Source organism: Geotrypetes seraphini, chromosome 17 (genome assembly GCF_902459505.1).
Source record: "Geotrypetes seraphini chromosome 17, aGeoSer1.1, whole genome shotgun sequence".
Lineage (NCBI taxonomy): Eukaryota > Metazoa > Chordata > Amphibia > Gymnophiona > Dermophiidae > Geotrypetes > Geotrypetes seraphini.
In genome coordinates, this window is record NC_047100.1 from 18,172,188 (window position 1) to 18,188,385 (window position 16,198).

The 16,198-nt window shown below is 40.6% G+C and overlaps 2 protein-coding genes across 20 annotated transcripts in view; one reads left to right on the forward strand and one right to left on the reverse strand.

The window, feature by feature from the left end:
• The window catches only part of LOC117351126, a 690,625-nt gene that overhangs the window by 213,810 nt on the left and 460,617 nt on the right, over positions 1-16,198 (forward strand). For 2 of the 15 annotated variants that reach the window (XR_004537336.1, XR_004537335.1), the window contains one exon: positions 12,566-12,930. The exons of 12 other annotated variants lie outside the window; for them this stretch is intronic. The gene's annotated coding sequence lies outside the window, so the exon portion shown is untranslated. Of the gene's footprint in view, positions 1-12,565; positions 12,931-16,198 lie in introns of those variants that run through there. One more of the 15 variants, XR_004537334.1, reaches the window with a different exon arrangement.
• FAM3D (FAM3 metabolism regulating signaling molecule D) overlaps positions 1-16,198 on the reverse strand; it is a 50,039-nt gene that overhangs the window by 6,026 nt on the left and 27,815 nt on the right. For all 5 annotated transcript variants that reach the window (XM_033925973.1, XM_033925970.1, XM_033925972.1 and 2 more), the window contains 2 exons: positions 12,671-12,721; positions 6,587-6,671 (listed from right to left, as the gene is read on the reverse strand). In XM_033925973.1, coding sequence (XP_033781864.1) covers positions 6,587-6,671; positions 12,671-12,721 — 136 coding nt within the window. The remainder of the gene's footprint in view (positions 1-6,586; positions 6,672-12,670; positions 12,722-16,198) is intronic.

Below are 16,198 nucleotides of genomic sequence, written 5' to 3' on the forward strand. Positions count from 1 at the left end.
AAACAGTGTAAAAATACACAAACAAGATGCGAAACAAGGGTCAGTTTGACTGCCGGAGGGCATAGTAAACTCAACTAAGAAGCAACTCCAACAGAAATAGAAAGTAGTGATTATTAATTCACTAACAGCCCAATACATTGTGAGAGTTGAGCAACAGTGATTGTGCTTTAGAAAGCTATGCAAAAAGATGTAGATTTGAGAGTATGCTGTTATAGTAATATATACTCAAAAAATCTCATGTGAGAAAATAACATCAATAATTATACTCGAGGTAAAGATGGAACAAGCAAGGAACTGATACAGTGACATAGTAACATAGTAGATGACGGCAGATAAAGACCCGAATGGTCCATCCAGTCTGCCCAACCTGATTCAATTTCAATTTTTTTATTTTTTCTTCTCAGCTATTTCTGGTCAAGAATCCAAAGCTTTACCCGGTACCGTGCTTGGGTTCCAACTGCCGAAATCTCTGTTAAGACTTACTCCAGCCCATCTACACCCTCCCAGCCATTGAAGCCCTCCCCAGCCCATCCTCCACCAAACGGCCATACACAGACACAGACCATGCAGTACTGGCCTTAGTTCAATATTTACTCTTATTTTCTGATTCTAAATCCTCTGTGTTCATCCCACGCTTCTTTGAACTCAGTCACAGTTTTACTCTCCACCACTTCTCTCGGGAGCGCATTCCAGGCATCCGCCACCCTTTTCGTAAAGTAGAATTTCCTAACATTGCCCCTGAATCTACCACCCCTCAACCTCAAATTATGTCCTCTGGTTTTACCATTTTCCTTTCTCTGGAAAAGATTTTGTTTTTACGTTAATACCCTTCAAGTATTTGAACGTCTGAATCATATCTCCCCTGTCTCTCCTTTCCTCTAGGGTATACATATTCAGGGCTTCCAGTCTCTCCTCATACGTCTTCTGGCGCAAGCCTCCTATCATTTTCGTCGCCCTCCTCTGGACCGCCTCAAGTCTTCTTACGTCCTTCGCCAGATACGGTCTCCAAAATTGAACACAATACTCCAAGTGGGGCCTTACCAATGACCTGTACAGGGGCATCAACACCTTCTTCCTTCTACTGACTACGCCTCTCTTTATACAGCCCAGCATCCTTCTGGTAGCAGCCACTGCCTTGTCACACTGTTTTTTCGCCTTTAGATCTTCGGACACTATCACCCCAAGGTCCCTCTCCCCGTCCGTGCATATCAGCTTCTCTCCTCCCAGCATATACGGTTCCTTCCGATTATTAATCCCCAAATGCATTACTCTGCATTTCTTTGCATTGAATTTTAGTTGCCAGGCATTAGACCATTCCTCTAACTTTTGCAGATCCTTTTTCATATTTTCCACTCCCTCTTCGGTGGAAAGAGATATAAAATTGATAAATGCTGTAATGAGCAATATAAGCGATGTTTCAAATGCGGGAAAATAACAGCAGAGATAATGTTCAGATATAGGCATGAGATGGTAGCTTGACAAATTTGCTGCACTTCTTCGAGGGAGTAAACAAGCGGATAGATAAGAGTGACCTGGTCGACATTGTATATCTGGATTTTCAGAAGGCGTTCGACAAGGTTCCGCATGAATTACTACTTTGAAAAATTGCGAGCCATGGAATCGAGGGTGAAATACTCACGTGGATTAAAAACTGGCTGGCGGAGAGGAAACAGAGAGTGGGGGTAAATGGACAATACTCAGACTGGAAAAGCGTCACCAGTGGAGTGCCGCAGGGTTCAGTGCTTGGACCCGTGCTCTTCAACATATTTATAAATGATCTGGAAATTGGTACGATGTGTGAGATGATTAAATTTGCGAACGATACAAAGTTATTCAGAGTAGTGAAGTTGCAGGAGGATTGCGAAGATCTGCAACGTGACATAAATTCGCTTGAGAAATGGGCCGCGACATGGCAAATGAGGTTCAACATGGATAAGTGTAAGGTGATGCATGTCGGTAACAAAAATCTTATACATGAATACAGGGGAAGTACTTGAAGAGACCCTCCAGGAAAGAGACTTGGGAGTACTGGTAGACAAGTCGATGAAGCTGTCTGTACAATGCTTGGTGGTGGCGAAAAGGGCAAACAGAATGCTAGGAATGATTAAGAAGGGGATCACAAATAGATCGGAGAAGGTTATCATGCCACTGTACCGGGCCATGGTGCGCCCTCACCTGGAATACTGCATCCAGCATTGGTTGGCGTACATGAAGAAGGACACGGTACTACTCCAAAGGGTCCAGAGAAGAGTGACTAAAATGGTTAAGGGGCTGGAGGAGTTGCCGTACAGCAAGAGATTAGAGAAACTGGGCCTCTTCTCCCTTGAAAAGAGGAGACTAAGAGGGGACATGGTAGAAACATTCAAGATATTCAAGGGAATAGACTTAGTAGATAAAGACAGGTTGTTCACCCTCTCCAAGGGAGAACCAGAGGGCACTCTCTAAAGTTAGAAGGAGATAGATTCCATACAAATGTAAGGAAGTTCTTCTTCATCCTGATTGGGGTGGAAAAGTGAAACGCTCTTCCGGAGGCTGTTATAGGGGAAAACACCCTCCAGGGATTCAAGACAAAGTTAGACAAGTTCCTGCTGAACTGGAGCGTACACAGAGAGGGTTGGTCTCAGGTAAGGCACTGGTTTTTGACCTAAGGGTCACCGCGGGAGCAGACTGCTGGGCACAATGGACTACTGGTTTGACCCAGCAGTGGCAATTCTTATGTTCTTATGGACCATATATAACAAAATAAACTAGCAAGATCGCTATGATAGGATATAGGACAGCATTGTTTCCCCAGGATGAGAATAATAATAAGCTGTTTGCTTACAGAGATCTGGAACAAATAGAAGAGAATGCCTTTTAAATTTAATCGGTGACAGGGTTCGGGCCTGTTGCATGATCTCTAGTACCTGGATGTATCGTAGCAGATGGACGACAATAGGTTGTGAATATTTTTTAGGTGTAGGCAATTCTTGGGAAAGCACTTAATGAGAACGATCAATCTTAAAATCATGTTTGAAAATAATATAGAGAACTTTTGGAATCATCGCCAAAAGAAAGCCAGTAGTATCACGACCTTCCCGTGCTTCAGGGAGATCTAGTATCCAGAAATTATTCCAACGTGCTCTTGTTACTAGATTCCTTGAGTTCAACTTCCAATTTCACAATATGCTTAGATTGCCTTCTAAGAGCTGAGATATTCTCCTAGTTGCTATTTTCTGTTCAGCTATAATCATACAAGATGTTAACTTGGCCAAATCTGCTTTAAAGCTGATAAGCTCTGATTTTATTTTCTCTATATCCTGCTTGGTTTCTTCCATAATGTCACGCATGACACGTAGTTAGTCCATCAACTGCTGCATGCGGTCGTCCTCGGCTTTGCTGGAAGTGGTTTTTTTTCAGGTGAGATCGGCTCTAAACTTTGTCGCTTTCCAGGTTTGCTAGTAGCCATAATGATGTTACATGATGATATAGAGCGTAGCGGTGAGTTGAAAAAGTTAAATTAGTGAAAATCGATACTTGGCGGAGTTAGCTCCGAGATCTGAGAGACTATGTTGTCCCCCATCCCCAGGGAATGAGCAATTTAACCAGTCACCAGCTGTTTCCAGCTTATTAAGTTGTTTTGAATATCAGCCAGAAAATGTTTCCTCCAAGACAAAAATCATGAAGACCGGGGTAAGATCAGAAGGGGAAGCTGTCTATGTATTTCTGCTACTATCTACAGAATGCTTCTTTCCAAAATTTAGAACTGCACAGAGCATAAGAACTTAAAAATAGCCTTAGTGGGTCAGACCAAAGTTCCATCACAGTGTCCAATCCAGGTCACTAGTACCTGGCCAAAACCCAAAGAGTAGCAACATTCCATGCTACCAATCCAGGGCAAGCAGTGGCTTCCCCCATATCTTTCTCAATAACAGACTATGGACATTTCCCTTCAGGAAATTGTCCAAACCGTTCTTAAAACTAGCTACACTATCTGCTCTTATTACAACTTTTGGCAATGTGTTCCAGAGCTTAACTATTCTTTGAGTGAAAAAATATTTCCTCCTATTGGTTTTAAATGTACTTCCCTTTAATTTCATCAAGTGTCCCCTAGTCTTTGTAATTTTTGACGGAGTGAAAAATCGATCCACTTGTACCCATTCTACTCCACTCAGGATTTTGTACACCTCAATCATAGCTCCCCTCAGCCTTCTCTTTTCCAAGTTGAAGAGCCCTAACCGTTTTGTCTTTCCTCATACGAGAGGAGTTCCATCCCCTTTATCATCTTGGTCGCTCTTCTTTGAACTCCATAGATAAATAAGGTGTGGATATTTTATTTTTTGTTTTTCTGTCAGCTGTTCTTATATGTTGGAATATGTAGCATGTTTTATTGTAACCCACATAGACTTTTGAGATATGTGGGATATGAATATTTTGAATAAATATAAATAAAGAAATGAATGAAAAGAATCCCTAAGGTGTTGGTACAGTGAAAGATGAGTCATTTCAAATTCTAGTTCTCAAGACCCCTAAAACATGCCAGGTTATAAAGGAAATCAAGATATGCAAATTAACCAAGTTTTTAGGCCAAATATATAAATGCATGACGTGAACATCTTACAAAAGTGAATCTATCAGAAGTCTCTAGGACCAGATTTTACAACACTACCACAGATTCTTCAAGAGGATGATGGTGAAAAAATAAAAGAAACTAAGGGGGGACGTTATAAGGTGGGTTGTCATCAAGATATTTTGCTCTTGTTAACCCCAGTTACTAGGTTTCATTGCCTAAAATGGGACCTTTGCTAAAATAGCATGAGTTGGTGGTGAAAAAGCACGTCTTAGCCACGTTGATAAAGATGCTCTTAGTTGGGAATCTTTTCTTTGACCAATTCCACCGATCATACGTACTGGTTAAATGGATTGTTAACCGGGCAGTGCCCCAAAGTGCTTTGGCTGCTCTCTGATGCGGTGACAAAATAGCTTTGAGCTGCCATGGCATATAAGTGGGACAGCCACTCTGCAGAAACATAACATAAAATCATATGTCTATACCGCAAAATCTCTCAGTTCTATGCAGTTTAACAAACTAAAGAGACTGAAAAATCACAGTGATTTACAAATCAATTCCCTATAAAAATCGGCATCCCAGCTCGCAGCTTGGTAAGACGATAGCCATTGCAAAAACCTCTCGTATACACAACCACGAACAGAGGGAAAACCAAACAGCTGTAGCATGTAAATTGTTCCAGAGAAAGCAAACAGCAGCTAGAATATAATTTATTTACTCTTTTGAAGAAATAGGCAGGGCTTCCTTTGAATTCTAGGTGGATAATTAGCTGGGGGTTTCTTTTACTTGGGCTGTGACTATAACAGCCTTTTTAGGTGCATGCTTTTATAAACTCAAGTTCAATTTATTTGATATACCGCAAATATAAAACCAAGAGGCAAATCTAAGCGGTTAAAATAAAATAATCATAGTTAAAGTGGATTCTGATTATGGAAAACTAAAGAAAGAAAAAAAAAAATGCTAAGATACTGGACATATTGAAATAATTGATCTTACATAGTACAGCATAACATTTTATTCTTCCACTAGTTTTTTTTAGCCCGTTACATTAACGGGTGCTAGAATAGATGTGTAAACTTTTAACACAATGGGGTGCTGAGGCCTTTCTTTCGTTGCTTCCTGCTCCCCCTGTCCAGCAGTAGCCCTTCTCCCTTCCTTTTACCTCCCCCCTGTCCAGCAGCACCCCTTCCCTGCTCCCCTTGTCCAGCAGTAGCCCTTCTCCCTTCCTTTTACCTCCCCTGTCCAGCAGCACCCCTTCCCTGCTCCCCCTGTCCAGCAGTAGCTCTTCTCCCTTCCTTTTACCTCCTCCTGTCCATCAGCACCCCTTCCCTGCTCCCCCTGGCCAGCAGCAGCCCTTCTCTCTTATTTTTACCTCCCCCCTGTGCAGTAGTACTCCTTCTCCCTTCCCTGCTCCCTGTCCAGCATCCGCTAGGCCAGGCAGCCTCAGGGCTTTCTGTCTCTCTCAGGCAAGATGTCCGATTGCAGCTCTCCTCCCTTTTACCTCCAGCTCCTTCCTGTGTATGCACCTGGAAAGGGTGCCATGACCCCTAGAGCCTGGACATTTGCCATTCGTCGAGGCGCCGGCAGGCTGGGATGTGGGAGGGGGTATCCATTGCCGCATATGCACATGAGGACGGAGGCCGATGGAGAAACCATCGCAGGCTCCTACTGCACATGCGGTGACACGGATCACGAAGCACGACTGCATGGAGTTTCAACTGCGCATGCGCGCTAAGGGTTTTATTATAGCGGATTCTGCAAACACCTACACAAGTTCTGTGTGGATTAGAAATAAAAGAACAGTGGGCATACCCACGAATTACATCACAAAATATAAAACAGACTAATAGTAAGCAAAAATCATAAACCATGAAAAGAAAAAAGTGTTCAAAAGCTTTCTGAAAACCAAATAATCTGGCTGAAAAGATTTCTAGTTAAGGCAAACCAATGTTTCTCATGGCTAGACAATTCATTAAACAATTCAGCAATGAAAAGGGTTAAAAATGATTGGAAATATCACATTAGATATTTGCTTACTTTGAGGCTGGTTCATCATAGGTAGCTATCATTACCACAGTGCCAGCCGGAACTGGTTTCACAAATTCTATTAATTCAGTTGGATCTGGTATAAGAAAACAAAACAGCACTCGGTACGATTCACATATGGGGATCAACAAATCTCTGTTATCTAGCCTTTATCCACAAATTACTAGATAATTAACTTACACAATATAAGAAAAGAAATGCTTCATTTTCATTTATCTATCATTATGAAAAGCAGGCATGAATTTATTCACTTTCTATCAGTTTTTCTTCAAAACTTGAGGTCTTTATACATATGCCAGTTGAAGAGATTCCCGGTGTGCGTGAAGAATAAGCCCAATTCATGGACATTTCTGTCAGTAAAACATCCAAATTGCGATATTTAAAATCCATTTTTAAGATGGTTTTCCATGCAGTTTGTATCTAGTGCCTCTAAATCTCAAGGGGACAGTGTGGGCTTATGATTTGGACATTTTTCTGCAATAATAGTTTCAAGTTTATTAGTTACTTGATTTACCATTTATCCAGAAAATCTAAATGGTTTACAATACAGGTAATGTATATTAAAAAAATAAATAAAAACAGTTGTAAATTACAAAACAAGGGGGATAGCACAAAGTGAAACCGACATGATCCAGGAGATAAGTGGGGTAAGGGGTACATAATTACACTGAGATACAAAAAAAATGCAAAGAGAGGAAGGGAAAAGGCGAATCACGATAGGAAAGAGAGAGCTTCCTTGGAAGGCTTAGTCATCCTCAACTAATATTTTCGATGTCATGTACTATAAGCGTCTTTAAATAGGAATGTCTTGAGTTTGGATTTGAATTTTTCCAAGGAAGATTCTAATCTGAGGTCATGCCAAAGTGAGGAGGCCATGACTGAAAAGATTGTCTTATGGGTAGTATCGTAGACAATTTTGCTAATAGGTTCTGAGTATTTGATCTCAATGGCCTCGATGGGATGTAGGGGATAAGGAATTTATTGATAAATGCTGGGGTGTTTACAAGTCTAGTTTTAAATGTGAAAAGAAGTCATTTGTAAGTTATACGGTGTGGAATTGGCAACCAGTAGGCGTCGGGAAGTAAAGGAGTTGCATGGTCAAATTTTTTTTAGCTCTGTAGATGAGTTTTATTGCTGGATAATAGAACATTGTGGAAAACATCCAGGAAAAAGTTGGACGTTTGAGGCTAGAACAAATAATGATTAAGTGCCAAAAAAGTATCCAAACTGAACAGAAGACCGCTTGAGAGATTAAGGCATGAACCTCCATATTTCCCCAGTGATCATTGACCCCCTTCCATCCTCCGTATTCGCAGTTTCAGCAATCGTGGTTTTGATTGTTCACGGTTTTTAGCTGGCTGGCTCCTCCTCCCAAATTACATCAGCTTGCATAGAGAAATCGCTGATTCCCAGCACTTTCTTCACCGTGTTTTGCCTCTCCTTCAGGTCTCCCACCATGTTATTTGCTGTTTCACCATATTCACGATGGTGTTTAATAGAAAACAGCGAATAACACGTGAAAAAGTTATTCGCGTTTTTTTTCTGTATTCACGGGGCTGTTAATCCCCTATCACCGCGAATATGGAGGGAGTAGTGTACTAGCCTGAATGACAGCTTCGGATGTTATGGTCAGACCTATTAGAGCAGTAAGTAGGTCCCTGATGTAGCCTAGTGGTTGGTACATTGGACTCTAAAGATGGGGACCCAAGGTCATATCCCAATCTATCTGATACTGTTGTGGTGGAAAATGTGATCCCCCCCCCAAAACCACTAAATAGCTGCTGTACCTACATATAGGTGACACCTGCAGGTTGTGGGCCATTGTATTGGAGCACCGTGAAGTACAGTTGGCTTTTTCTGTTCTTGGAGGACTCATAGTACAATATAAGCCTCCACAGACTCCAACTAATCCAGAACACCGCGGCCAAACTTATCTTCTCAAAAAGTAAATTTGACCATGTCACACCGCTCCTATCCAAACTCCACTGGCTTCCCGTTATTTCCAGGGTCTACTTTAAATGTGCCTGCCTAACCTTCAAGATCCTCCACGGTATCCTTCCTCCTTTTATCCCTCTATCCTGGAATTCCTCAAATCCAACCTCCACTAGATCCACTCAAAAATTAAAACTATCCTACCCCTCCTTAAAAGGCATCTCCCTTGTTGGTAAACTTGGCTCTTCCCTCCCTTTCAGAATCACTCAGCTCTGGAACAGTCTCCCCCCCCTCTCCGCAATTTGAGCCCCCTTCTACCATTCCGTAAGCATCTGAAGACCTGGCTCTTCTCCAGAACGTAACCCCGTCCCGCTCCTGGCACTCTCACACCAACCTCTCTTCTCTCATACTTATATAATTCCACTGGAGTTCCGTTCCTTCCCTAACCATGTAAACCGTGTCGAGCTCCATCTGCGGAGATGATGCGGTATATAAACCCAAGATTTAGATTAGATTAGATAAGGGGTTATGGTGAAAGGTGTGTCTAGAACCTTTTATACACTTCTCTCTCCGTATTCGTGGTTTCAATTATTCACGTTTTTTAGCTGGCTGGATCCTCCCCTCCAAATTACATCAGCTTGCATAGAGAAATCTCTGATTCCAAGAGTTTACAGAGAAAATCGCTGATTCCCAGCACTTTCTTCACCGTGTTTTGCCTCTCCTTCAGGAACAGGCCAGGTCTCCCACCATGTTGTTTGCGGTTTCACCATATTCACGACGGTTTTTAATAGAAAACAGCGAACAACATATGAAAAAGTTATTCGCGGTTTTTCTGTATTTGCGGTTCTGTTAATCCCCTATCACAGCGAATACGGAGGGAGAAGTGTATGAAGCTCACTGCAGTGCCCCCAAGGCTTGCCCCGCTGCTCTTCTGTGTGGCTAGTTTTCTAAAAATGCTGGCGCCCCCCCCTACATCTTAATTGCTTGCTTTTGTGCGTATTTCTCTTTTTTTTCTCAAAAATGGTACCTAAAGAAAAATGCATTTGAGTACAAAAATAAGTCATTTTTCTGGCTCGAAAATTGCTCTATTCATCATTTGATTTTTGGATGTTGTACACAAAACATCCCCAAAAATGCCCCCCCATGTTGCTATGTTAAAATTGCACATGTCACATGTGGTTCCATCATGTGTGTCCTTTAAGTGGCACTGAGAAAGTGGCATTTCTGTTGGCATGTTCAGTTTGGGGCAGTAAATTTTGCATGTATATTCAATATACAAATATTTACATACTTTGCCTTGTTCCTCAGTTGCCCACATACTGTACATGAGAAATTGCCTCAGAAATTTTGGGTTTCTTCCATTATTGGCAGAAACATGTCCAAGTTTTGGAAAAGCCCGAGTCCCGCCCACAACATACCCCATTGAAATTACACCTTGTCTGTTCAACGTCTCATCTCTACTTCCCTCAGCAATTAATATTCTCGTTCACTCGTTGGTAATTAGTACACTTGATTATTGTAATTCTCTATAGCACAGGTGTCGAAGTCGGTCCTCGAGGGCTGCAATCCAGTCGGGTTTTCAGAATTTCCCCAATGAATATGCATTGAAAGCAGTGCATGCACATAGATCTCATGCATATTCATTGGGGAAATCTTGAAAACCCGACTGGATTGCGGCCCTCGAGGACCGACTTCGACACCCCTGCTCTATAGTATGGCATCAGATGTAAAAACATTTGTCATTTACAACTAGTTCAAAATACTTCTATTAAATTAATAACTGGGGAAAAGAAATTTGATCATGTCCCTCCACTCTTAAAGTCAGCTCATTGGTTGCCAATTAATCATTATTTAACATTCTTTATTTTTGTCAACTTTCATCCAGGGTGAGGGATTTCATTTAGGGAAAGATAGTGGGTAGGGGATGGAATTAAGGGGGGTATAGATAAGATTGAATTAATTCATATGGAAATTAAATTTGAAAGAATGATTTAAATTTGCATGAAATATTATTGTAATTCTTATTGTATTATCCTATTGTACTGATTATTTGATTCTTTCAATAAAAATTGTTATACATAACATATAAAATTTTTCTTTTGGTTTTTAAGATAGGTTCTGCTCAATCTCCGCCTTATCTCAACAATTATCTGATACCATATATACCTTCTCACATACTTCGTTAACTTCAACAAAACATTCTTACTATTCCGTCAGTAAGATATGCCACGTAGCTTCTACTAGAGAGCGTATTTTTTTTCCGTTAACGGTCCACAACTCTAGAATCCCTCCCTAATCACATTGGGTCTGAAACCAATTTAGAACACTTCAAATCACTTTTAAAATCTTTTTCATTTTCAGATGCATTTAACTGACAGCTTCTATTCAATTGGCTTATATTCATATTTTAGGCAAGACTCAGTGAGCCCCAGTAAGGAATTAGAAGCACACATTTTCCTGCTATATTCTGATTATTTTGTGCCTCTAATACCCTACAGACATTGGTTTACTTCACTGTATTCGATATTGTTGAAATGTTTTTTGTTCTTTCTTATAATACAATAAAAATTTTATTGAACTTAAAAAAAAAAAAAAAAAAATTAAATTAAAATTTTATCAAATTTTATTTGTCTTTATCTGTCTAAAATGTAACTTCACATTTTCTTTTATTGGACTTTCAAATTTCACTCTATTTTAACCTTTATATTAAATATAAACCATATAGATGCATTTGCCAATTCGGTATACCAAATATTAAATAAACTTGGATGCACTGTGGGAAAAACAACTTCAATCAGAGTTTTAAACATTGCCAATGTAGATATTTATGCAAGAAAAATATCCTTCTACAGCTTTATGACATTTTTCGGATGTTTTACTCTTCTGAAAATGAGCACTATAGTAGAGAATGACACGGGGACAAGTTTTTCCCTGTCCCTGCCCCAATCCTGCAAGCTCTGTCCTCATCTGCCCAAGCCTCAAACACTTTGAAATCATAAGTACCTTCATTCTAGAGCTCAGATTATGATGTCATAATGCCTCATTCCACCAATGCCTAAGCTCCATCCTCATCTGCACAAGCCTCAAACACTTTCAAATCATAAGTAGCTTCATTCTAGAGCTTAGACTGTGATGTCATAATGCCTCATTCCACCAATGCCTAAGCTCTGTCCTCATCTGCCCAAGCCTCAAACACTTTGAAATCATAAGTACCTTCATTCTAGAGCTCAGATTATGATGTCATAATGCCTCATTCCACCAATGCCTAAGCTCCATCCTCATCTGCACAAGCCTCAAACACTTTCAAATCATAAGTAGCTTCATTCTAGAGCTTAGACTGTGATGTCATAATGCCTCATTCCACCAATGCCTAAGCTCTGTCCTCATCTGCCCAAGCCTCAAACACTTTAAAATCATAAGTAGCTTCATTCTAGAGCTCAGATTATGATGTCATAATGCCTCATTCCACCAATGCCTCAGCTCTGTCCTCATCTGCACAAGCCTCAAACACTTTAAAATCATAAGTAGCAACATTCTAGAGCTCAGATTGTGATGTCATAATGCCTCATTCCACCAATGCCTAAGCTCCATCCTCATCTGCACAAGCCTCAAACACTTTCAAATCATAAGTAGCTTCATTCTAGAGCTTAGACTGTGATGTCATAATGCCTCATTCCACCAATGCCTAAGCTCTGTCCTCATCTGCCCAAGCCTCAAACACTTTAAAATCATAAGTGTTCGAGGCTTGTGCGGTTATGGCAGAGCGTACAGGAATGGGGCAGGGATAGAGACATTGACGGTGACGAAACTAACACGGTGACTGGGAAAAATTTGTCCCCGTGTCATTCTCTGCAGTATAGTAATATCGTAGATGATGGCAGATAAAATTTCTACGATCCATCCAGTGTGCTCACATTTGAGAAGGGTAGCTGTCAATCAAGTATTGTATCTGAGTCAAAACCTTTGAAAATAACTCTCTAGTGGCAGAATTTTGTTTAAAAATGATAGCAAATAACATGTGTATGTTTCTCTAATCAGGATCGCTCTATTGCTTGCACTATATCTCTCTCTCCTGCAGCACAGATATAAATGACATTGCATCAAAACAGAAATGAGGATTATATCATCAAAGGAAATACCTACCTTCTGCATACAAGTTAAAGCTACCACATTTTAGGACCTCACTATTTGCACCTATGCCCAAAAAAAGAAAAAGAAACTGTATTATTTTTAAAACATAAGCCCTCAATGTTTAAAGATGCTTTTAAAAAAAAAAATAATAAAAAAATAATAATAATACTTTCACATTTCAACTCGTGCTGTTCAGGAGGAAAATGTCACGGCTTGCACACAACTTTTTACCTCTGGACTTTGCACCAGTTTTCAAGTGAAAGTTTTTTTTTTTTTTTTTCCCAATATTTTTATTTTCAAATTTTTCATAAAGTGAACAAACTATTAAAATACAATTGATGAATATACAATATCACTTTTATATCTAATACATCATGTTCTAAATATATTTTTTCTCCCTCTCCCTCCCCCCACCCTTCTATTACTTTTCAATCATATATTACATATTATATATCATATTATATCATATTATGTATAAATTATTTTCACTACCTCCCCTCTATGTGTGTCACTAAAAAATTTATTAAAAAGAAGAAAAGAAGAAGAAAAATTCTATTGTTTATTCATTGCAATATTTTGTCAATGGCCCCCATATTTTTATAAATTTAATATATGTCCCTCTTTGTATTGCTATTGCTCTTTCCATTTTGAATATATGACAAATTGTATTCCACCAAAATGTATAATTTAGGTTATTATAATTCTTCCAGTTATTGGTTATATGTTGAATGGCAACTCCTGTCATAATTAATAAAAGCTTGTTATTTTCTGGCGAAATTTGACTTTTTTTTCTCATCATCATTCCAAATAATACTGTATCATATGATATTGATACATGATTTTCCATCAGTTTATTAATTTGTGGCCAAATTGAATTCCAAAAAGTTTTAATGTAGGGACAATGATATAATAAGTGATCTAATGTCCCTGGTTCCAGATTACAGTGCCAGCATTTATTGGACTTAGAACTGTCTAATTTTTGCAAACGAAAAGTGAAAGTTTTTAACGTGTACTTTTGCTTTGACAATTGCCTTAATGAAACATGACCTTCTCCAACCTCTACCATGGCTGCATTTCCTTCTCAGACCCATTGCGTAAATATGTACGCATAAATTTAAATTAATACCAAAATTAGCACCCAATAAGCAGCTCAGTTGGCTCCATTGGTAAACGGTATGCGCAAATTGGGTGCATGCCCAAATTTGCACGAGCAATTTTGAGCACCCTATATAGAATTACGGTGTTAATGGAGTTTAGCTGTCCCAGAAATATCATCTAGTTTTCATGAAAGTGCTTCTGTCTCTCCTTTGGGAGCAATCTTTCCGACAGAAACCATGCTGCGATTGATGTTATAGAATCCATGCTTAGTGCGCAGCATCCAGGCACCTATAGAGAATTACCTCTATAGCAGGGGATGTCAAAGTCCCTCCTCGAGGGCCGCAATCCGGTCGGGTTTTCAGGATTTCCCCCAATGAATATGCATGAGATCTATTAGCGTACCATGAAAGCAGTGCGTGCAAATAGATCTCATGCGTATTCATTGGGGAAATCCTGAAAACCTGACTGGATTGCGGCCCTCGAGGAGGGACTTTGACACCCCCCCCCTGCTCTATAGTGACTGCATTTGCTATTCTCTGGATAGTGCTGGTACTTCGTCGCTCTTTCTAGATAGTCAGTGGCAGCCACAATCCAGATATTTTTGCCCATATAGGGGGATGGGACTTGATATACCACTTTTTCTGTGTGGTTACAATCAAACTGATTGACATATTTTTCGTATTTCGTACCTGGGGCAATGAAGTGTTGTACTTGCCCAGAGTCACAAGGAGCTGCAGTGGGAATTGAACTCGCAACCTCATGCTGTTGAGACAGCTGCTCTAACCACTAGGCTACTCCATAGTTGTCAGCCTTTAAAAAGAACACTGACCATCAGAGGCTCAGGCCCTGACTCTACAGTATAAAGAACGCCTAAAGTCAGGCACTTAGACCGGCATGCCTAGTCAATCGAGGCACTTATGCCTGGAACAGACTGCCTGAGTCAATACGTCAAGCTCCATCTCTAGCGGTATTCGAATCCAAGCTAAAATCCCTCTTTTTCGAGGTTGCTTTCAACTCCTAACTCCCACTCACTATATGATAATTATCATTCTGTCTGCAAGATACTCCCCAATCCCTGTCTTTCCCATTTGTTTTAAGCTCTTCTGGGCAGGGACCGTCTATTACATGTTGAATGTATAGCGCTGAGTACACCAGTGCTATAGAAATGATAAATGGCAGTAGTAATAAGCTCGATCAGGTGCCAATAATGAGCAATTAGCAGCTTATAATTGCCAAAAAATTACAATTAATTGGGTTGTAGGTAGGGTTACTAGATGTCTGGATTTCTCCGGACATGTCCAGAGGTTCAGATGGCTTTTCAAAACCCGGCGCGGATTTCCTTCCTGTCTGTCAAGAGCAGGCAGCGGGGGGAGGGGGGCTAGTGTGGGATGGGGGGGGGCAGGATTAGGGCATTACAGGGCAGCGATGGATGGAACTGGGTGAGCCTTGGGGGCAGGGCTAGGGGGTCCAGATTTTCCAATTGGAAAATCTGGCAACTCTAGTTGTAGGCGCCTACAACTTTCAGGTAGGCACCTACAACTTGGTAGGCGCCTACAACTTTCAGGTAGGCACCTAGGCTACGTGCCTACCAGAAAGCAGGTATGGTTAGGGGCAGATCTTGGGTGTGTTGGCGCATGTCGGCGCCAGTGTTTAGGCCATGAAATAAGCTTCAGATGCCTACTGGTGCCCAAGCCCACTTTAGGCACCACTAGGCATGATTCTCTAAGTGGTGCCTCGCTGAAGATTGACGGGTTCCATGTTCCGCATTCCTCAGTGCCATTTATAGAATCAGGGCCTCAGTGTCAAGGGGAATAAAATCTAGATTTAAGCTTAACGACGTGAATAGCCCGATGTGGGTGGGGTCATCGCTCAGACTCATACCCCCCCCCCCCCTTTTACAAAACTGCATTAGCATTTTTAGCGCCAGCTGCAGCGGTAACAGCTCCAATGCTCATCGAATTCTAGGAGCATCAGACCTATTACCGCTGCGGCTTGTGCGGTTTTGTAAAAGGGGAGGATCTGGAGCACTGAGTGCAGCTAGGCACAGAACTTGAAAATATAGGAATGAGATTTATATATTTGTTTGTTCAATTTGATTACATTATAGCCCAGAGCAAGTTATAATTAGCCCATATATACTAAAGAATTGACAACACTAATGATACAATAATTACCATGATGATGCACAGACATAAAAATAACATTAGAAGACCTTCCGTGCTCCTCTCCCAATCAATCCTAACATTGCAGTCTTTATCTCTCATTTCTAATCCTTAACAATGCTAAAATGCAAAATCTCCCAATTTACCAACTTCCATAGCTTCATATAAAGTTCAATTCTACAAACTAGGGATCCAGTGTTCAAAATGAGTCTCTTGGTTTGAATATAGTTCTAAGGACTGGACGGAACACTGCATATCTGTCCCACATTCGTTTTCAGTT